Here is a 24,271-nt window from a genome sequence, read left to right as displayed (position 1 = left end):
TCAAAACTATCAGTGTTCTATTTTCTCTATGGTTAGAAATAGGTCCTAGCGGTGGAAAACTGTAAAGCGCGGTGCGTACACACTCCGAAAGGCTGCTGGGTGGGCGCTGGCCCCACCTAGTTAACCTCCTGTAGGAATTGTCCCATTGCCGTCGGGGATATCAGTCTTCCTGTCGGTCAATCCTTGGTGTCACCACTGACGGTACCGCCGCAGACCTACCCTCTCAACTCTTCGTATTTGAAATTAAACAAATCAGATGTAGCTGAGGAATCTAAAAATCATACCTAATGCATTTATTTATTTATTTTATATTTATAATATATAGTTAGCGCCTTTCTTTGCCTTATACAAAGCGCTTGTTTCCTGGGTCTTTGAGCCCACCGGGAGCAGGCAACGACACCAGGTACCCATTTATACTCCTGAGTGGAGAGAAGCGATTGAAACTCCGATCACCCTCAGGGGTGGATCCACAGATATCTGAAAGCGAGAGAGAGAGAGAGAGAGAGAGAGAGAGAGGGGGGGGGGGGGCGCGATCGAACACTCTCCTAGGGAGTCTAAGGGGATATTTCCGCGATTTTTTTTCTTTTAGTACGCCCGCAAATAACCTCAGAGGCGTTTGGACCATCAATTATTTATTTATTTATTTATTTTTATTTTCCAAAACGGACCGGCTCGCCCCCGCCCCTTCCGCTTCTAAATCCATTCCTGTACCTAGAGGTGTCGGGAAACCAAGCCGTTTCAGCTACGCCAAACCGCTTTCATCCAGTAATGTACGTAAATATTGTCGTAAAAAGTACCCGCTGACCATTGCTTTTTGATAGACCGACCACGAACCCGCTTTAAAATTGAGTTTGTTATTGTAATAGTACACATTTGTACAGAATTTTGTCAAAGGATATTTTACAACGATTACAGGATTTATTTGTACGGTGAAGTAGTATTTTTATACTACAGCAGTACTCTTTTATCGAAGGGTTCATGACTCACAATAACAATCGTTTTCGTGGGCGTTCACTTCGGCATGCGCCACCGAACACCCGAACAAGGAGGTGTTGTATTCTGTTATTATACCCGAACTTCCCAAACAAGTTAAGGTCAGGTAGTCATATGATGACGTCACATAGTTTTATGACGTTGCACCTGTTCCTAATAACCATACGCCTTAACTTGACATTCGATATGGTTTACGTGCTGCCTGGATGCATTTGCTTGGAGCTTTGAGGATGACGATTCATTAGAAAAATCCACCCCCATAGAGAAAGCCAAAATACCAGAGATGCAATGCTTGTTGTTGTTGTTATTGTACTTTGTGTTTGCAGGACCATATTGTAAAACAGCGGTAAGATCGCGCCTGTATATGTTATCCTGATGTTTTAAATAAAAATAAATAAAGAAATAAATAAAATAAAATTACAACGAAGCCGTTCCGTTGCTACCACTACTCAATTCTCTCCCAAATCTTTGTCCCACCAACTCTCTGCCCCTCCCCCCACCACCACTATGTGAGGTGTATTACTATACGGGTAACAGTTCTGTGAGCGTTACCGGTATGTCACAAGAAAACTGAAGTTCAATTTGCACTCTCTTTATAATAGGTAATAATAACGTTCTTAGTAAAATGGCTTTGGGGAATTAGATCCTATTGTGACATATATTGATGTAATGTAACCACTTCGGCTCAATTCATTTACAATTCGTTAAGGGGTGACAAGCGAACACTGGAAATCAGTTAATTAGGCCTATGTAGAATTATATCATAGAAGGTTTTTTTTTTTGGATGATTCAAGAAAGTAGTTTAGATAAACATAATTATTAAATTGACAACGGGATAACGACTTCGAGAAATGATGTCTTGGTTTATGATTCATAGTTATTATTGGAAATGTCAACGATAAAATCAATGCCAAATCCGAAACTCAAAGTATTATAGATCATGATTTTAGAGAAACGTAAAGTCACATAACAATATTGTTTGCTTTTCAACCGTACAGAGAGTCATACTCATCTTCTGTCAACACCATATCGATTAGTGACATATTGGCGCAATAATGTAAACACAAAGAGTTTCATTATGACCTAAAATTTAGAAATTATTATTAACATAAAATATATTTAGTTAGTTCAGAAATATCAGTCGGTCAATTCTTTTTTTAACAAGTGATCTAGAAATGGTGTTTAGTGTAGGTCTAAAGTAAAGGATGTCCGATGTGTTTATCTACACAACTTAACTTAGTACTGACGCTAACAAGTACCGTACTAGACGAATATATATAATACTGTATATATAATACATAGGCCTATATAATATATATAATGCATATACATATATATATATATATATATATGATGTATATATAGTGTATATATCTATATATGTATATAGATGTATATCTATATATGTATATAGATGTATATATATAGGCCTATACATGTATATAATACATATATGTATATAATAAATTGCACAATGGAAAAATACAATATTTTATTTTATTTTATTTTTTTATTCAAGCACAATTTACAAGATAAAGATGTTGGATGGGACGTCTAATATAAATAATATCTCTAAAACCAGGAATGAAGAGACAATTTTCCCTTAGAAACAGAAAATAAAATAGATCGTATTTTAAAATTGATAGAAATTAAACCAATGCTTGTACTGTATAGGTATATCCAATTGTATGTGAAAAATATCACATCTGCAATACCTTACGAACAGTGTTGGTGCCGCACATATAATGATGTATACTTCACCCCCCTATTTCCTCAGTGGATTTTCCTATTGTTTAATTTTGCTAACAATATGGAGATGGAATTACCCGATCTATGTGACCTTTGTTGACAAAATTATACTACCCCCGTAACGTCACAGAATGCGATTTACTGATTGGCTGAAATGCACCCTGCTTCTGACGTAGCTTTCATATCATGCGAGGACAATGCCAGATAAAACAAGCGAATGCCCTTACTCAGCGTCCAGACGCTCAAAGCAACAATGAAGGCAAGATCGTGACGGTGAAACCTCCGATATTTTTTATTTTTTTACCGTCTTCCATACACTATTCAACTTCTTATTACACCAATTTGGTTGTGGTTATTCATCATAATACCCGTGTGATTTCGTTGAATACTTTTATGCTGAGGAAAGTAACAAATTAAGTACATTTAGTGAGAGAGGAAGCTTGGCCTTCATAATCAGAGATTAACAGAGGACATCTTGTTTTTCAGATAGACTACGGAATTTTAGTGAATGCTCGTTTGAAGTTAAACTCTGTTAAATTTATCCTAACTTTAAATTTATACAAAATGATTGAAGAAATTACGAGCGCCGTGAACTTTATTTCGAATTTGCTTCGCACTCGCGAAGTACCAGCAGATATTTTAGAGGATTTTTGTACGGAACTCGATTCCAGACTAAACGAACGATACGAGAAACACTGGTTTCCAGAACATCCGTGTAGAGGCAATGGTTTTAGGTGTATGCGAATCAACATTCTGAATATGGACCCAATAATCCTACAATCGGCAATCGCCGCTGGCATCCCACGGAATCGCCTCCAGAAACTTCTTCCTAGTGAGTTAACTATATGGGTAGACCCTTTCGAAGTGTCTTATCGTATTGGTGAAGACGGTTCCATTTGTACATTGTTCGATAGTGAGAGTTCATCCAGATCATCGTCAACTTGCAGTAGTCCTACGTCGGATATCGATAACCATTACATTATTCAGGACTGCAAGACGCAAATGCGTTCGAGGAAGCGGGTCGACTACAATTTCAACGGCCCCATTGAGGTGAAGTAGGTACACCATACAGTACTCATCTTGCCACTTCTTCGCTTGACCAAAGTTATTCTTGTTCTGATAGCAGACAACACTACTGTTAAATCTATGAACTCGAACATTGAACTGAAATCAAAGGTCTTTTTAATCATTCTTTTTTGAATTTGTCTTGGAATTATGTATATGCACATGCTTTTTTTGTGATTTAATTTTACCAAATTTTAATGGAGAGAAAAGGTATACTGATTTTATTTTGCTTATCAAATTATCTTAAGAATGAATTTTATAGTGTATACACCGGTAAATAATGTGTTTGCAGATTTTAGATATAAAAGCATTCAAGTCAATAGTACTTATCCAATTTTTCTAAAAAATCAGTGATGTGAATTTTAATTTGCGAACGATGATACATCCGCCTTCAGTTTTCACGTAGGCGTTAAATTCACAATATGATTGGATTATCAATTATTGTTTACAAATCGTAAGATCTATATATTGATTCGGTTTCATTCTACAGTAACACATTTTAATTATTTCTGACGATAGCAACACGGTAAAATCTATGTTTGTATAAGTAATTCATTCTATTTATACTGCTCTCGAAGCGTTTTCGAACATATGGGCAGTCTATCTATCATTAACCAAGCAGATGTTACAAAATCTAGGCACCGTCGCATTCTCGGGATGCTTCGTCAGACCGATAACTAAATACGTCCATATAAATCGTACCGTACTATAGTTTATAATGTTTGTGTTACCAGTACTGAAGTGTGTACACCTCATACGCATTACGAAATGTTTTTGACCAAAGGTATACAAATTGCGATTTCTCATTATAATATTTATCCATGATCCAGCTGTAACTCATCAACTTGATTATTCATTTTATTAGTGTGTGCTTTCGAATCGGCGACATTTATTGTCAATTTTTCCCTTATTGTGTAATTCTGTAATTATTTTTTTTAAGAATGTTCATATTTTAGCAATGCAGTTTTATTTTCCTAAACGACGATCTTTAAAATCTGATACAGATTCACAGAAAACTTTCCTCTGGAAATCTAACATTCAGATTCACAGAAAACTTTCCTCTGGAAATCTAACATTCCTGATGTTGGTTCATTCAGGTGCTATACGCTACTATATGCCTTAGACAATATTTCAATTAATTTCGTCATTATAGTTATTTAATTAACTGGACGGAAAATATGTAGATAAATGTTCTGTAAGATAAAATCTGTACAGTGGAGTTTTTGGACTTGTGCAATTGGGTTAAGTCCCTCAAGTTTTGTACTTTGAAAAATTAATGTACAGCTATAAGTTTCAGAATAAAACAAAGAAAAGCAAAAAATGCAAAATACAATTTGCAAGTAAGAAATAAAAGATAAAGAATTAACGTTTTTGAGTTTGACGTGTTAATTTTAAGTGTCATTAATTTTGTGAGCAGTGGATTTTTCTTTTTCAAGAAAAGTGTTAAAAGACAAACACCCTCTCTCTCTCGACAACAGACCAAGGGTCATCATTTTTCGTGGATTACGAGAATACAAAAAGGAGAAGAACAGTGCTTGTACTCTATTACGAAACTATAAGCAAGGATACCAAAATGCGACATCATCAGTTTATTATGTACTTTTTTGGGGAGGGGAGGTTACAGAAAGAATGTTTTGTACTCTTTTGAAACCACCAGCCATTGACGAACTCTACTAAAAGAAGACAATTGAGAACATTTACGTCAGAATGAAAATTGAACGTCTGTAAAAAAACCCCATTTTAGTTTAACGCTCTTCCTTTTTATGTCCCTAGCTTTATCCGGATATATGCCTTGTGTATCATTTTCAATCAAAATATAGAACTGTTGTCGGAATCAGAATTAATACCATGATAATATACAAAAGTCAATATTTTATATATTGATTCTTCGCACCGGACATGTATTACGACATATCTTTTTTTGGATCAATATTCTAGGTTTCTAGCGATTCAGTGTCATTCATTACGGTTATGTACATAAACAACCACTAAAACTAAATCAGCATGATACAGTACTTTCACGATGAGCACCATTTCATAAACTAAAAATACGTTTTACTAAACACTGTATGTTGAATTTCATTAAATTGATCCTTGGCATAGGTCTTTAAATCATTAGCAATATTTTAATACATTTAAGGTTAAAGTTTTCTATAGTTTATTATAATTTAAATGGCTACACAATGATGGTCATCGTCAAATGACGGTAGGTTCGTTAAAAAAAACCCCACTTCCTCGACTGTGATAGTCTACGTAAGAAAATATGCTTCCTTTATGAGCACAATACAACCGCTATTATTAGTACAGTATTACCATGATCAATGCAAGCTGGATGGTTCTTTTTCGCATCTGTATTTTTCATTTATTTTGTCCAAAAACATTAAAATTGACAAACACAAGATAACAGAGAGCAAAAAGCAACACTCAATTGGCCAGACAGGATTGCCAAAAAGTGAACTGAATTACTGTCTAGTGGCTCCCCGGGGCTCTACCTCTAAAAGTCTATCAATACTACAGTTCAAGTTTGCTATAGGTTATTATAATTTCTAAAGGCAACACACTGATGATCATCGTCGACGATGTTCGTTTAAAAAAAACAACAAAAAACAAAACAAAAAGAAAACCCACTTCATCGATTGTCTACGTAAGAAAATATACTTCCTTTATGAGTACAGTATATCCGTTGTTACATTTATTTATTTGTTATTAACAACTCCCTGATCAGTGAAAGCTCGGATGGCTCTTTACTTTTTTGCATATTGTATCTCAATTTATTGACATAACCTATAGATATATGATTGTTGATTCTTGACTACCGCATTAGCAACGCTTTTCGATCAAACAAACTGTTGATATGAACTCCAGCATATCGTAGTTATTACAGGATGTTGTGCCACTGCTGGTATTATCATCATAAGGCCAAACATATTTATTAATGTTTTGTCCAAGGTCCAGGGTCGCTCGGCAATTTTATTTTATTACTATGAAAATTATTTATGTTCCATACCTTCACTCATCTCATACATTTTAATTATTATAGGCCTAAAATGGTATCCACAGGGCTTAAATCAGTGGTTATTAAAAGGTAACAAATATGCTAATTAAAGCTTTAAATGGTCCTTCAAAAAATAAACAAATATTATTTTGTGTTCTTTGGTAAAAATATATACTTTTGGCAAAAATATTTAGGGAAAAAAATTCTAGACATTCTAGATTTTTAATCAGTCGTGCGTGGGCAACAATATTTTTTGCCTGATCGACAAATATACAGTAACCAGAACTACCTGCTTTTTGTGGGCCTACGACTGAAAATTGAAACATTAAATTTGGAAAGGGCCTAGGCCTATATCTCCATGATCAAACATTGAAATATCTACTGAAATTGTGCTTTTTGTTTGGGTCAGCCCGGAGCTTGAAATAAGCTGAATATGCTTATTAATTACCATTTCTGTTAAATAAATTTATATTTCAGTGATTCAACAAATACTGCGTTGACTGATGATATTACTTGTTAATTGAATTTGACACGGCTTGAGCTATTTGCAGCGCTGTGGAAGGTCGATCTTATTATTCATTTTCAGAAAAACATGCAGTGGTATGAAATATGGCTTTCGCATAAACTTTCGATTATCGTTTATATCTCGTGACGACGACAAGGATTAGTTTATCCGCTGCGGATGAAGTTAATATACCCTCCTGGAGGGTCGTAATGATAGGCCTAGCTTGGTTTACCATTGCGCGAAGTTGATCAATTATGACCACGAGTACCCTGCTTCCGCCTGTACTGTACTGTTTATTATGTGTGTTTATTTCTTGCACCGTTGCGATCATAAAATATACTGGTATGTTAGTATACAACCTTGGTTACAGCAATATCATATAATGATGGCATATTGGTGGATCAACAAATTCAAAAGAGAGGGTGGTCTGGGAGAGAATTTTACAGATAGCGAAGATGTGCGTGGGTGGTAGCTGAACGACTTCGGCCCTAAAATTGCGAGGGCTGAGATACTTAATTTTATGTTTTAATGGAGGAAAAGGCATTTTCAAACTTTAAAGTCTATAATTTAACTCATAACAACTCCCTGGTATTATTGACTGTTTAATAATTTGCCTAATTAAATAACGTAAGAATATTAATCATCAACATCATGATCATGTTTTTGTAATTCGTAAAAAAAAAAAATATTTCAATTGTGGTAGGTCATAAATTATTTTGTAGGTCTATTTAAGAAAAAAAAAACCAATTAGAAGAAGACATGTCATAGTATTATAATAATACTGAGAAGTGCTTGCATTGTTTAATAATGAAAATGACTCGACCGGAAAATTTCATATAACATTTGCTGTTTGATAACTGTTGAGGGTATTTTAAAAATAGAATTTTGTAGGTCTATTTAAAAAAAAAAGCGAATTAGAAGAAGACATGTCATAGTATTATAATAATACTGAAAAGTGATTGCATTGTTTAATAATGAAAATGACTCGACCGGAAAATTTCATATAACATTTGCTGTTTGGTAACTGTTGAGGGTATTTTAAAAATAGAATTGATTTGAATGGAAAGTAAAAGAACGTTCGATCCCTTTGAAGGAAATTGCCTTAACCTGATGCAATAACACTTTGCCGTGAACATACAGTGGAAAGTATATCACTAAATTAGCCTACTTTATGTATTGTCCCATACAAAATACAAAAAAAAAAGTCAAAAAAGTAATTTTTGAAATTAACTTGCCCATGAAAAGTAACATAAAAATACCGTACTGTACTTAAATATAGAAATTAGTGTAGGCCTATATAAAAAAAATGTTTATCCATAATTTTACATCGAAAAATGATAGAAACACTTCCAGTCACAGGAAGTGTTTTATTATTTTTATTATAATTTTCCAGTTTAAAAATCAGGATAGACATTTTTTAATTCAATATGTTCTATGCTGAAGTCAATAATTCTATGTTACTGCACAATGTGCATGTTAATATTAGAATCTTTTTTTTTAATTATTTTTTTTTTGTCATATTCAAGTGACAAGACATCTTTAAATATATATTGACCCTGTTGGTGATTAAATCTGGTGTTATTTAAAACTGCTAAAAAGCACATAAACTTAAATATTATTTAAAATACATTTAAATATATTAAATTTCTTTAGGAGTACAGTAGTTAGGCGTTTTCTACAACCCAGTACAACAGTCATGCTTAGTATCCGTACCAGCATAATTAATTTAAAACAACATGATCTATCTTGAGGCTATATTCAGTGTGCATCAACGAACATGCTGTAATTAATATGTTATTATTAATTACATTGTTTGACTCATCCTGGTTAAAATTATCGACATTACTTGACCAGCCACATGGTGGCTATGTCGAGCGCGTGAGTTGATGAAATGTGTGTAATCAAGGAGATAATATTATACCTCCTTGGTGTAATTAACATTATATTCTAAATCTAATTACTCTACCTCTTTTATCATCGCGGGTTGATCATCCTTTCGTTTCCTTATGTATCTACTAAATAAATTAGTTCAGTACATCATATTATACTGTATGATATCGGCAATAAATTATAAAGCACAGGTTTTCAAAGATACTAAAAAGTATAGTTATATTCACTCTGGCCTTTTGCCAAGTTTCTGTTTCTTGAAACACCAAAACAGGAAATTCATAAGGCCATATCTTTTGCTGTGCTTAAAATTAAATCACTCGTGTGTACAGTTTCCCCTTAAACGAAGGGCATGCACTGTAAGTAATATCACACAAGTCTTGAAGGGAATAGATTCCAAGTATCAATGAACTGTGTCTCTCAGAACCGGGGGAATGTTATATATTGAATACAGTGTGATAATGATGTCATTTACAGTGCATTGGAGCATGGAGGTAAATAAAAAACTGGAGGTACATATACCGAAAATCAACTAAACAATGAAGTGTACTTATATATATCTAATTTATCGTTAATTAATATATTCAAGCAGCAGACGAATAGGCTTAGAGTACACACAATAATTAATAATAATTAATTAATTCTGTCACGGACTGCGTACTCATCTGCTTTAGTATTGTACAGTACTATTATTTCTTTTGTTCACGAATGGACTTTGAATGCTACGATAATTCTGCGATATAAATCAAGAAAGCCGTTAACACTGTTAAATTATATATAAATCATCAAAGTATACAGTGTTCGAATAAAGGACATAATAATACTGTATTTACCTTTCTTTGATGATTTATATATACATATATTTATTTATATATATATATATATGTGTGTAATTAATATTATGACAATGAAGATGATGATGATAATCAGGCTTATAATAAATAATAAGTATTATAATAATTATAATAAGGCCTAATCAAGGCCTAATTATATTTAATCACATAATAGGCCTATAATTAAACGAACTCGTAGAATTGAAACTCGTTTGTATGAATGACTTTCAAAAATAATGCACATCCTATAATTTTTAATTTCGGATTTTCGTAGTTCTGCTGGTCAAATCTTATCACTTATACAGTACATTTTCGTGGGTTCAAATACATGGCCAGAGTTTCCCTTTCGGTCTGTATATCTAGATGCAGGCACTAATAATAAATGAGGGACTAATTAAGTATAATCTGTTGAGTTTGAGTCTGGTTGCACCGCCCTGATTTACCGGATAAATTCGTTTCCATTTTTCATTAGGCCAACATGATGTATCAACAAAAATATAATCTAGGCCTGCAGAATATTGTTAGTAGGCATGTACCTATCTCTGAAATTGTTTTGCTGCGCTTAATAAACAATAAATTCATGATGTGGATTGCTTATTCGTTATAACTGGTTATAATAAGTTAGTTATTTGCTCTCAAACGGGAGACCGACTGTATTAGTAATCAATCGTACGAAAATGTATGTAAATCAGCGAGATCAGAGAGGCTCCCTACTCTTTTGAATCTTTTAATACGCAACTAGGTAATTTTTTTATTGAATATTTTTTTGATGGTATTTTTAAATGTTTCATACTCAGACTGCACAGGGGCGGCGCCAGGAATTCACCGACGAGGGGTCCAAGCTCCCCTACAATGGGTCCACACCCCCACCCCCGCCGGGGAATGCATACACCCCCTCCCGGTCGAAGAACAAATTTAATTTGTTGGGTAATTTTTTTATTAAAAAATAATCCTGTCGGAAGTACTATCGCCCTGTCGGGGAAGAGCTGGTGCCACCACTGCAACCCATACGATCGCAATAGTATACAATATCTCGCACATACGGTAGCACAACTCGCACTAAAATATTTGAATCCCTAAAATTTGATTTTTTGGAAATATCTCGACAGGGGGGTCCAAGCGGGGGATCCAGATGTCCCCGTTGCGGAGTCCTTTTCCCCCTGGACCACCCCGCCCACCGCTAGAGCTGCTCATGAGACTGCATTATAGTCTATTATTTAATCCTGGCCTATTCTGGATTCCCTTTACCCTTATGACACTGTTACATGCTATCGCGTCAAATTGCGTATCGCGTATATTATGCTTATTCATGAAGCTGACAGCTTTTTGATCGGTCTATTAGGCGTCACAACTTCCTTGGGTATGATATAAGTTGACCTACAACAGGTCAAATATTATTCAAAATGGAAGCAGGCCAAAAACATTTTCTGGGAAAGAAATGTGTTTGGAATAAGATTGTACTATTATCAATTAATCAATCAATTTATTGAACAAATACCCCCAGGCTGGGGAAGGTAAAAATATATAAAAATATATAAAATACAATAAAACTTCACAATACAAAATTCATCAAAAGGAACTAACATCCATTATAAAAAAACCCCCCAAAATTATGTTATTTGGTGTCGTTTTCTAAAAACAACATTGTTTCTATTGTTGATCGATCGATTAAATATATTTTCATTCTCTCTCCTGTACGTTTTTAATGAAGAAATGTACAATAACTTTCTTTCAAATTATTCGTCAGGTCGTTTTTTAAAATTTTTCTTTTATTACACTCTAAGCTATAAATGTTTTGCCGGGTATATAAACACTCTCATGCAAAATAATATACATTCACAAACAAAAAACAAAAAAAAAACGATACTAACAGAGTAATAATAGTATGTCAGTGCAAAGCGAATCATGTCAACAATGACTCCCATGGGGGAGAATATACCATAATAACCACATTTGTTGATATAATTTACATGAAGTGTGTCACGTTTATTATTGTTTACTTCTGCGTTTACTAATATTATTAATAGCATTATGGTTTCATGTTACATTATTAAAAACCTGTGATTAGGCCCGATAAAAAATGATTAGTTTATCGCCCACACCCACATGTCTTCTAAAAAAAAGAAAAAAAGAAAAGCAGAATAGCCTCCCCTGTCATCACTTTTCCAGTCTAGATAGGCTGATAAACTAATATTTTTTATAGGGCCTTATTATGAGCAACATATTATTCAGAATACATATTCATTATATTTTAAAACTGACTACGTAGGCCTTCTAATTAATTTCCTCTATACCTATACAGCACCACAGACCCTATATACAGGGTCTGTGACAGCACTAACAACAATCTTCATATGGTCCTAATTAAATCAAAAGATCGATCACGAAAATATTAGGGCCTGGAGACAAAAAATATAGGTCTATACAACAATTTTATTTAATTGTAAAAAAAAAATAAATGACTGACTGTATTTTCAAGGAGTTTATTGTGGAAAACATATGTAAAATCTAGAAAAGACACTACATACAAATGAAATTAATTTAAAATTTTGTTCTAATGCCTATTAGTGAACAGTACGGTAGTGGTATAGATTGTACAAGAGGAAAAGTGATTATATTAAATATTGATAACTTGTTATTAATATTTTTCTGGATAAACGCATGACTATCGTCGGAATACTAGTAAACGCTTGTTAACTCAGAATCGAACCATGTAAAGAGTCAGGGACGGAAGGATCGCATTTTTCGGTTGAATGAAAAGTAATGAAATAAATATTGTTTAATTGCTTCGAAAACAACGTTTTGTGAATCAGCGGAGTTTACCGGGATCCACCTAAAATGACTATGAAGTGAACAAAAGACGAGTGCTACCTAGGTATTGTTGTTCTAAACTAGTCGAAGGACGTTTATGCTCAAAAGCTTAAAGCGAGGATATGACGTAACGAGACGGCATGACGTAGAAATTTCAAGGAAACTTTTCAGTCGTTTAAGAGCTCAGAGCAGCCACTAACTTTAGCAAGGCAATGTATTAAGTACAGTATATAAGGTCTGTGGTATTATCATGACAAGTGTGATAATTTCGCAGTTTCATTAAGAATGCTAAATTTTGAAATATATTCTAATTGCTCATTTATACTCTATTTTAACGTTTTATTTATTTTTAATGATTTCCATGACTCCCGCACAGTTTAAACTTTGCGTATCATACTGGGCGGGACAATAGAACAATATAAAACGTTGAAATGTTTTTATACATACTGCCCTATTGTACGGTAAGTTTTTTTGTAGTTGAGTCACAGTACTTGGTAAATCATCTTATGCCGAGACAGACCCTCTGAAGAGATGTTTTTGAATGGTACTAATTAAAAGTAAACTTATTTACTTCCGCAATTTTATTTTTCAATGACCTAAAATGAGTATATAAGTGCATTGTTTTGCGAATCCAGCAGTATGTGACCTTTCTATTTTAAGTGGCTACAAATACACAGGTATGAATCTATTCGGCCTATATTTATAGATCAATTCTATTGTGTCTGCTAATTGCGAAGTTCTTCTAGATTAACTTCTATTTTCAGAACACAATACATGGTTCATTAAGATTTTAGAACGAGAATGAAAACAATGTGTGGTTTCCTCTGTTGTAACTTGTTACATAGGTGGTGGCATTTTCGACTCGCACTTTATAATAATAGCTGCAGTGCAGGTAGTAGGCCTACCTAGGCCGGGATGCATCCTATGTATAAATTATGAAGTGTCTTCTACATTATGAAGTGAAAACGTATGCTTCTAAATAAATAATAACTACGGGAAAACTTAGATATATCCTCCAGCCTTTACCTACTCCTCCAGCCTTTACAAACTACTCTATGATATCCGTATTGAGTAGGCGTAGGCGTGTAATGTAAATAGTCTCGCGCAGATCACGGAAGCTATATTTAATGTTAGGCTACCGTATTGTAGGTCTATTACGGTATTTATGGTTTCTCCAACTACCACCAACATTCTAAAAGGGAGACCATTGAATCATTGTCCCCACATATTTTTCGTGACGTTGATTTTATCTATCATATTAGATAGGGCCTACGTCAGTGTCGCTATTTTCAAACTATTTGTGTTTCTTTTCTAATTTCAAGCTCATGGGAGTGTGTAATTACTGTATGTGCTTTGGAGCCTAGCAACATAATAAGTATAATAATAACAGTAATAATAAGTATGATTGTAATTATATTATGCATGCAGTGACTACTGCGGGTGTTTTTGATTCTCTATTTCATAGTGCGCGATAGAAAGACCGCGCTAAGCTGGCCAAAATGATGTGTTGCTAAGCCCGAACGACAAAATCATATCTTATATACTATATAACTATACTGTATTATAAAGGTGTACTGTGCATGGCAAAATATTACCATAATACTTTTTAAATGGTAATAACAACCCACCAAACCCACATTTCCCGCCAATATTGCAAACAATGCTTTTCATCCACTCCATTAAAATAAATCAATCAATAATCAAAATAATAATATGAACGATTCTAAATTGTATCATAAACATTAAAACGAAGTCGTGCATGCAAACTTATTACCAATCGAGCGTACAGCGTCAAAACAATACAGGCTTGGATTCCTCCTAGTAGGACAACTAGCATCGTTTATGTTTATAAGGTACCCCATGTGATTCATGCGTAGGCCAACTGTACATCTATGATATTAACGGTGTTATTAGTCGACTTCCTAGCCACTGACATGAAATTTTTTTTTCTAGGCTGCTACAACAACTGAAACGAGAAGTGACGTATCGGAAGTACTTTCGGGTTGCAAAGGAACTGCGAATTAATTGTGCAATTTGGAGAAACATACAATGCAATTACAAATACTTTAAGAGTAGGCCTATATTATTAGATATACAACAATCGTCTATCGTGCTACTAGTCCCTGGACTGATACTTTGCGAGGCCTATATCGACATAGACATTTTAGTATTACTGTACTTGTAATATACTGGAGGGGAGAGAAAGGGGAAGGGTAGAGGATAGAGGATAGAGAAGGGGAAGGGATAGGGCAGGGCAAGGGAAGAGCAGGTGGGGAGGAGTGGGAGGGGAGGGCAGAGCAGTGAAGGATAGGGAGGAGTAGGGAGGTGAGAGAGGGGATAGGAATGGTTATATATTTTCTTTAAAAATTTCGTTCTAAAATTTGCATTAAAAAAATTTTAGTTCTAAAAAAAAATAATTCTAAAAACAATTTCATTCTAAAAAATCTTTATAAAATTTTCATTAAAAAAAAAATTACATTCTAAAATTCTCATTCTAAAAAATGTTTTAACCCCTCGCTCATAATCCCCAATACCACATTTCAAATTCTCACTCTCCTATACCCATTTTTTAAACAATTTCTAACTTTCCATAAATCCCAATATCACATTTCAGTCAATTTCGTCTTTCTAAAATTTTCCGACCGGGCATTGTACACAATAAAATATCACTGCAACCATATATCCCAATACTGTATCACATTTTCCAGCCTCGTCATTTCGAAAAATTATTATTTTAAACATTTTCATCAAAAATTGCTTTCTCAAACATTTTAATTTCACCCCACGTTCCCAACTCTTACCTACTTAAACTTACCTACAACAACAATCATGAATGAATTCCTATACTACATTTGTATATGACAATACTACTCTTTATAATGTACCTTTTCTATCTTGCCTATGACTATATTGATGAACCAAATAAACCCAAAAAGCATTTAGACATTTATCTTTCATTGTATAGTCGACTTAATTCTGTGACACTGTACACGATTTTTCGGTAAATACTATTATTCTTACAGAATATTTAATTTATAAATGCAGAGTCGGCAAAACAATGCCAAATATCAAATAACTAAATTTGTACCTTAAAAACTATTTAAATATTTTAAGATACATGGCTATGCAGACTTAAAGTATTGCAGTACAGATTAGATGTGATTAATTGTAACTTGCGAAACATGGCGAAACAGGTACTGATTTTCGGTGGCTTTGGCTGTTTTTTTCGTTGTTATCCAATATTCAGTCTTATAAAGTAGCGGAATGTGGTCGTGACATATAGAAGCCCCATTGTATGAGATATAACACATTCCTGCCAGCGGTTTCAGAGGAGATGGGGAAGTTACATAGTGGCGTTTAGCAGAATTAATATATCTATATATATATATATATAGATATTAAAATAGGCCTATATAATCACAAAGCGATATATAGGCCTACATAAATGATATTTTGGATTTTTTGAAACATTATCTTTCCAAAATTGTAATTTTTTAAATAAATCTCGTTTGTTTTGATTATATTTTATTATTCGAGGTATATTTATTGAAAACTTCAGTATTCATAAAAAAAAAAACAAAAAAAAAAAACAAACAAAAAAAACAAAACATACATAGCAGGAACAAGGCTGAATTGCATATGGATTTATTAAAATACTTTGCTGTGAATTCTTTGTAGATTTTGAAATAGCAAATAAATAAATGAATGAAATGGATGTGCAGTTATATTTTGATATATTCCATACAGGTCGTTGTGCTTTGTGTGCTTCCGTGCCCGAAAATTGCTAAACGATATTGAATTGATTATTAAATAATATGTTTCATTGCAAGTGGAGTTGATTCCTTTAATTTAAAATTAAATGAGTTCTTTAAAAAGGGTGTGTTTTTTTAAAGATTTAATAAACATAACAAATGCCTTAAATTAATGATCTGAGTGAGGGTCACTCTTGATTCACAAATACTGTAAATTGAACGGTTTGTTGACATGGGGGTTGACATGTTTTCTTCAAGCAGATGTTTGATTGTTGTGAACGTATTCTTTGGTGACGAGAATAATGATTCCAGCTTGGAAAGCTTATATTCCGATACCTTCCAGCACTTTGGAACTTAATTGGCTGGAATCGCATCTCGATCTTGTTTTCTTTGCATTACTTAGGGCTATTTTGACGCCACAATGAACTCATAATAGTCCGTAGCAACAGCATGTTCACATAGCAACCGTGTATGTTTCAGCCAATCAGTGGCGTTTCGCGCCGATGTGGGTTGCTTTTTCAGACGATTAGCCTTGGATCTATCCAGAACTCTGGAAAGGATTTCCCAAAGGCGGGGGTCAAAAGTGTTATGGCAACAAAGGTTTACAGCGAACCAATCGACGGAGTAGATTCCAATCAGCTGTGCTTTTGTTCATTGCTTGCAGGTCGACTGATTGTTGATGTATTTGAAGGGAGCCGGATGAACGAACAATAGAGGGGTTTATTTAGATCAGCTAACCAAAATATTCACCTTATGCATTTTTAACCAAAACATTCGATCCACACAATGTCTTACGTTCAATATATGGTGTACAAAAATATCCATAGAAATGGACCGTGTTTACCGACTATTTTGGACAAAATGGCTCTGTGGGATTTTTTCTTTCTTTGATTCTTCTTTATAAATCGCGTGGTTTACCTCAAGAAACACATTTTTACACATGGTGTACCCAAAAGGATAATGATTTAAAAAAAAAAAAATAAATCGTGTTGAAACAAGGAGATACTGTACTTTGATGGAAAAATAATTCTTTCAAAGGATGCAGTAAGAACTGAAGAACTAAATAAATTACTTTAGAAATAATTATTTATTTATGAACACCGATGGGTTCAACAAACAAACAAACTTGCTGTACTACATAGTCTAAAACTGTAGATCGTGATAAATGGAGAAATCTGTTATTGGTAAAACGCGCGATATCAAAGACGAAGTGATGATTCTTGGATGATTGAGAAGTTAATTTCAACAATGCGGGTACAGCATTTCTATAAATATGATATGGAATAGGCCATATGATAGAACAGTATGTAGGGCAAGAAAGAGTTATTCTAATGTCCTTCCTTTCTGGTTACATTACGAAAATAATATCCATTCACCATTTTGTTATTATTATTTGGGCTACGGGCGAGTGTCCTCTTCCATTGATGACATATAATTCCACAACCTGGGGTGACTTCTCTCAACTGTGTCATAAAATGGCACAATTGATTTGTTGTAAATTTAGAATCGACGGAATCTTGTTAAATTGTAGCGCTCAGCAGGTTCTACATTCCTCCTTGCCTTCATAAATCTCCATGATGTCAAAACTATTCACCATAAAAACTGTGTATACAGTACTACCAAAGAATATAGTATAATACGTGTACTGCACAATGCATTTTCTTTGTTATTTATCAGCAGAAAGTCGGAAAGCTGAACAAATAAGTTGGTATCATTTTTTTTGTGGGAGGGGAAAAGGCGGTAAATTTCGGCTTTAATTAAAATTTCTGATGTTTCAAAGTGTTTCATATTCTCTGAAACTAACAAAATATAATTACATTATAATTAATGTTTGAGCTTTATAACTTTCCTCCTCAGGCTAATATTGTTTACTCCAGGAAAGACTAATATCGTCAAAGCGGTAGTGCCTGGAGATCAAGGGGGTTCACGCCAGACAAGCCAAGACTTGTCTGACCAAAATTATATTTGCGTTAGAATAATATGGATAATTTAAATATATGACCAAAAATTGACCTGATTCGCCCCAAAACAGTGAATTTCTCTGAGCTCATTGGTCTTGCTTTTCCCATTCGAACCGTACCTCCGTGAATGCACGTTGCGTCAAGCTTCTCACTTTGTATTAGTCGGACTCAGCCATTTACTTTTCGATGTAGGTCTGAGACAGGGATTTTCTGACGGGGGTGGGGGGCACAATATGAAGTTCACGCCACCACGCCCACCTCAGCCCCACCATGGTTGGTGAAAATAAGTGGTAAATAATCGACCTATTCTTTCGCCCACTGCTCTATCGCCACTGAACTCATGGGTGCACTCCCTTTTTCGCTCTTTCTTCTCTTTAACTCAAAGTTGTCACCCTCTTTTTATTTTTCGGCTTGACTAACGAGGGGGGGGGGGCTCAATCCCCCGTACCCGCTGGATCCTACCCTGTGAGATTATCCGATTATGTATCTTAGTAAGGATTAAACCACAAACTCCATGCTCCAAGATTAAACTAATTCACCCATAATTAAATCATGATGAATGAAAGAAACCATTCAATAACTTTTGAGACACTAATCGTGATGTGTGTATGGCCGTTTGTATAGGCTTATATTACGGCACACTGTGCCATATTGCACGAAGGCCTGCTGATAAGCTATCACGTACTTTCATGCCCTAATTGGTGCGATATCTTATTGTTTTTGTTTGCTCTTGAATTGTACGATGTAGCTACTGTACTATTTTTACACCTTGCTGTTTACTTTTGTACATTATATTTTATAACAATTATCAGTTTTTTGTTAACGTTTTGTATAGGTAATTATTAACATGTTGATCTAGAGAGCTTCGCAACATCAATAAATGTTTGTGTACATGAAATCCCATTAGCCTACTTTTTCATCATAGGCTTCTCCGGGCCTATTTGCTCTTTTTCCTATTTATCTATTTTACATAATCATAATCATGTTGGATACTGGATGGTGATCTGTATCCCATTATCTGTAATGTCACCGACGTAACGTGCCTCGCCTTAATAAATAACAATCGTTTGTTGGAACTGTCAACTATATCAATCTAGGCGTAATAATAGGCCTACAGTATATCAGATTCACAGTCTAATAAGCTACAAAATAAATACATTAACGAACGATGCGATAAAAACCCGTACCGACCTATGACGAAGACAACAAACAACCATTAAAATACAACAATGAAAATATACACGTTCAGCAAATTTCAAGTGTTTTTTTTTTTACATTGTGTATCGCAATAAAGCTACATCATTCATGCGTTTCATTTTTAGCGCAGCCTACCGCAGGTGTGGTGCGGTGATCCTTATGATCAATAATAACTGTGTGAGAAAATAGGTAAACGAACGACAAGTTGAACGAGTTACTAACGCGTCATCGCCTTTTTGCATTTATGACGTCACAGCGTGTAATCCCCGATTGATTATTGAATTTGACAAAGAAATCACACAATTGGTAACATTTCATTTACTGCACGGCATGTAATTTCTGAATAGTTGGATAGGCCTATTACAAGTATATGTCGTCACGTTTGTTTTAAGTTCGTGGCGATAATAAAATTAAATATTCTTCATATTTCATCGTATACGGTACACATCATGAAATTATGTTCACAAATTACAAAAAAAAAAAAAATTCAAAAAAAAAAAAAAAAAAAAAAAAAAAAAAATCCATTATGCTTAAAATAACATTTTAATAAGTGAAATGGCCTAGACACATGTAATTAACATTCAAAGTCAGATTCAATTAATTATTAAGAGACATGATATAAAACACGTAGGTCTATAAAAAAATATCTCGCTTAAACCACAAAGATTACTAATCAATGTGAATATAGGCCTAACGTTCAGCTGCAATGCACTGAAAGGACAATATATTGAACAGTGACATTGCGCGGCGCACGCATCCCCAGCTCCCCCCTCCCCCAACCCAACACTGACAATCTTCTAAACAGAAACTACGGTCAAATAACCTCATATCACTATATCACTTTAGCTTCCCAGTTAAATCCCCCTCTCAATTAACAATAGAGTCCACCTACTTACTCCTTCGATCCCCCTCTATCATCCCCCACCATTTCTGTAGGTCACACCACCACTATTATTAATTAAATGGTACTTTTCACTGATTTTAGAGCTATATTAGCATATAGTTTATTATTAAATTTGCTGTAAGTCTCTCTACAAATATCTATTTCAACAATATTAATACAGTAATATAACTTTGTGTAGGCCCAAATTTCATAACCTTACAGAGATTATAATAAATGAATAATTTGTATACATACACGTCTCTTTGTTTTGTTATAGGCCTATACCGTAATTGATTTTTAAATTAATTCCATGTATTTCAAATTCTCTGTCTCATTATCTTCAATTTATACACACTTTTAATTTCTGTACAGTACTTTATGTAGCCATATTACTTCAATGTATAGACTAATATATTAACGTTTTCATTGTCACCGTACTTTCTTTCGCGATCCATATGCGAGAGATTGAATTTAAATGACGAATTATCCTAATTACCCACTCGAGCTGAGCGCTCCAATAATATAACAATAAAATATCGAGTCTTTGTTATATCATAACTTGTTAGGCAGATATTATTTTTATTGATCGCTGTTCAACACAAAGACTATAAACTCGATTTGATCTCATTTATGCTGTAATTACGATGTTGACTTTATTCTTATTATTATTGCTTTGTTAAAACAGGTAAAATTTTCCTATTATGGCCTACTAAACCGCGCCACAGAATACATGAATATTGTGAACATGTTCGCCTGAAGGATTAGTGTACTGTGTACACGAAAGTTTGTGTTAATGAATAATCTCGACTAGTCTCATATGTACTTAATGTGTATAATTGCTAATGATGATTACAATGGTAATAGGCTTAATAGTAATTATGGTAACAGACAGGCTGAGGGATTACAATATTCATAATCATCACTATTACCACCAACATGATTATTTTAATCATCATCATCATTATCATCATCAAATTTATAATCATTATCATCATCGTCATCATCATCATATCAAAATATAATCGTCATCATCCTCCGATATCGTAGCCTTCATCATTATCATCATCATCATCATCATCATCATCATCATCATCATCTTAATAACAACAAAACAAGTAAACGATTGTAAAATATATAATAGAGGGCGCTATAGTTACACAGTGCTGATTCATTATTTTAAAAAAGTGGTACAGTATTCATTACGATGTGCTTGTTAGATCAATGTAAAATTGACAGAACAACCATTGCTAGCAAAAATGCCACACTAATACTATTCGTGATAACAATAATGTTTAAAAGCCAAATGGAGAGTAGGCCTATTATTACAGAATTTAATTACAGAACGTTATGGCACAATATATAATTATGATAGTGAATAATATTATTAATGTGAATATTACTAGGCCTTATATGTATACAATAAGCTGCACATAACTAATGGCGGATATGAACAACTTAGTTTCCATGGTTTTTACAATTATAGCATGTATATTAAATTAAGCTAAATTAAGAACAAAAATAGATCACACCATATTTATAATAAAACTGTAAAAATTAAACTATCATGAGTTCATGACCAGTCGATAATAGACAAAGGATTTCCGTGTCGGTGTAAGTGAGTAATATTTAAAAAAAAAATAGCATATCTTCCATTTATCAACACATTGAGCATGTATCAAGTAAACGTGTTTAAAAATTCATACGGCATTATGCTATATTTCAAAGGATGTATAATATAACCAATGAACTACGTTATTTTGCACAACCTCTGTAGTTGTTCAAACAAAATAATAATACCCTGGTATTATTCAATGACAAGGACCAACTAGGAGATTTATAATGGAAATAAAAAATTGTTATGTTCAAGTATAAGATCTTAATCATGGCCATAGGCATTGTTACGTCAATGTTCATACCATGGTCAAGGAAACGGGGTCCCAAGTTCAGGCCTTGTTGTAACCTCGATTAGGAAGTACAGACTTAAGGTCGGAGGATGGCAAAAGGTTAACGAAATTGAAAATTCATGGCCGGACATGAAACAAATAAACAACTCAATACCCAACTAGAATATTATCGAGCCAACAAACCATGTTCATCCTAATCCTTTATCATTGTTTGATTAAAATTAAGCATCCATGATTAATATCAATCAACAATGATAAGGATTAGAACTGAATTCGGGATAAAGAAACAAATAAACATGCACAATAAACTTTAAGGATCAGCTTTTAATTATGGTTGTGTAATCCTTGTTCACAAAAATATCTTTAAAAATAATGACTGCGTATCATATTTATTATATGTTTTTCTTTTTAAAACAAGGGTTATAAGCAAACAATTACTTTCGCAAATAACAAGATGAAACGATACTTTATACGTTTATTTAAATTTTTAGTTTATATTTAAAATGTTGCTTGCCATGCAAGAAGGATATAGGCCTATAATCAATGATCCAGCCACATCAAGCTAAAGCGTACCAAACCGTCGACAAGCGATAATTAGATACTAAATTATATTGTAATAAACAAATAGGCTTACTATCGTAAGCCAGGACTAAGTTTATAAATATCATGCTGGTACCCTGTCAATGAAAGTACGGGTGGCCTATAAAAAATACGCGTACCATTTGAACTGTAAAGTATACGACATGTACATTTCTTGAAATTGTTTACGTGAACTGATTCAATTCTAAAGCTAATGGAGCGCGCAAGCAATGTGCTTATAGTTTTAAATAAAACTCATTGCTTTATGTTTTGCTTGTATATAGAATGCGAACATGGCGGTTTATTTTCCACCATGAAAAATAATCAACATTTAATATTTAGGCCTAAACCTAACAAAATTATATCCTGATGAAATAGCTTTGTTGTTTAGCCTGATCAAATGACATTTTGTCATAGATAGACGTATCGAATTTAATACGCTGCAGGCGAATGGCAAAGAAACAGGCGAACTTTATAAGTAGGTTAGAAAGGAATTTAATAATTTCACATTTCTTCAGACAAATAAACTTCTCATTTACCCACACATCCTTCAAAATTTCCTGATTCTTATTCTTAAATCTTATATCGTAGACGTAGTTCTTTCCCTATTGACCTCTTGAAGGGGCAACACTAGATTACGAAATAAAAATTCCAATTTTAGACCAAGTAGTAATCTTGCTTTTTCCTCTATACTTTCTGTTTATTCTAATTTTTATATATTATATTATTTTAACGATCTCCAATTACCACTTGTATTTGGGAAGTTGCTCTCTTGGGTTGTCAAGATCGGTTCCCTTAAAAGAGAATAAATGAATGATTTCATTTTTAAAAGGAAAAGCGTCGTATTTAAAAAAATAGATCAGCATAATATGCCTGGGTGAGGTGGGGAGAATCTATAGACTATTTTCACGAAATGAACATTTCCGATAACCTGGCAGCTACCACTGGGGTATTTTTTCAGAGGCCTAGCATTTCGCTCTACATAGGCCTAGTTACCATCATGGATTAAATGATCGATAAAACTAAATAAATAACGAGCACAAATATTTTAAAACGGAAAAAAAATTATTATAGTAGAGATCAGTGGTTCAGGCCTGAAAGCCCCCTCCCCAACCCCGTGGGTTGTGAGATGTTGGAGGCGCTGTTTCAAAATAATC

The 24,271-nt window shown here is 33.9% G+C and overlaps 1 protein-coding gene across 1 annotated transcript; it reads left to right on the top strand.

Annotated features, from left to right (window-relative positions):
* The first annotated feature begins 3,306 nt into the window (after nt 1-3,306).
* LOC117108219 (protein BTG2-like) lies at nt 3,307-3,801 on the top strand. Its single transcript, XM_033250179.1, has one exon. It carries the CDS (start codon nt 3,307-3,309, stop codon nt 3,799-3,801), a length of 495 nt encoding a protein of 164 aa, XP_033106070.1.
* The last annotated feature ends 20,470 nt before the right edge of the window (nt 3,802-24,271 follow it).

Source organism: Anneissia japonica, unplaced genomic scaffold, assembly GCF_011630105.1.
Source record: "Anneissia japonica isolate Jap-2015-1 unplaced genomic scaffold, ASM1163010v1 scaffold38271_len224072_cov190, whole genome shotgun sequence".
Classification (NCBI taxonomy): Eukaryota; Metazoa; Echinodermata; class Crinoidea; order Comatulida; family Comatulidae; genus Anneissia; species Anneissia japonica.
The sequence above is the reverse complement of the archived record's forward strand: the minus strand, read 5'-3'. Positions and strand labels throughout refer to the sequence as shown.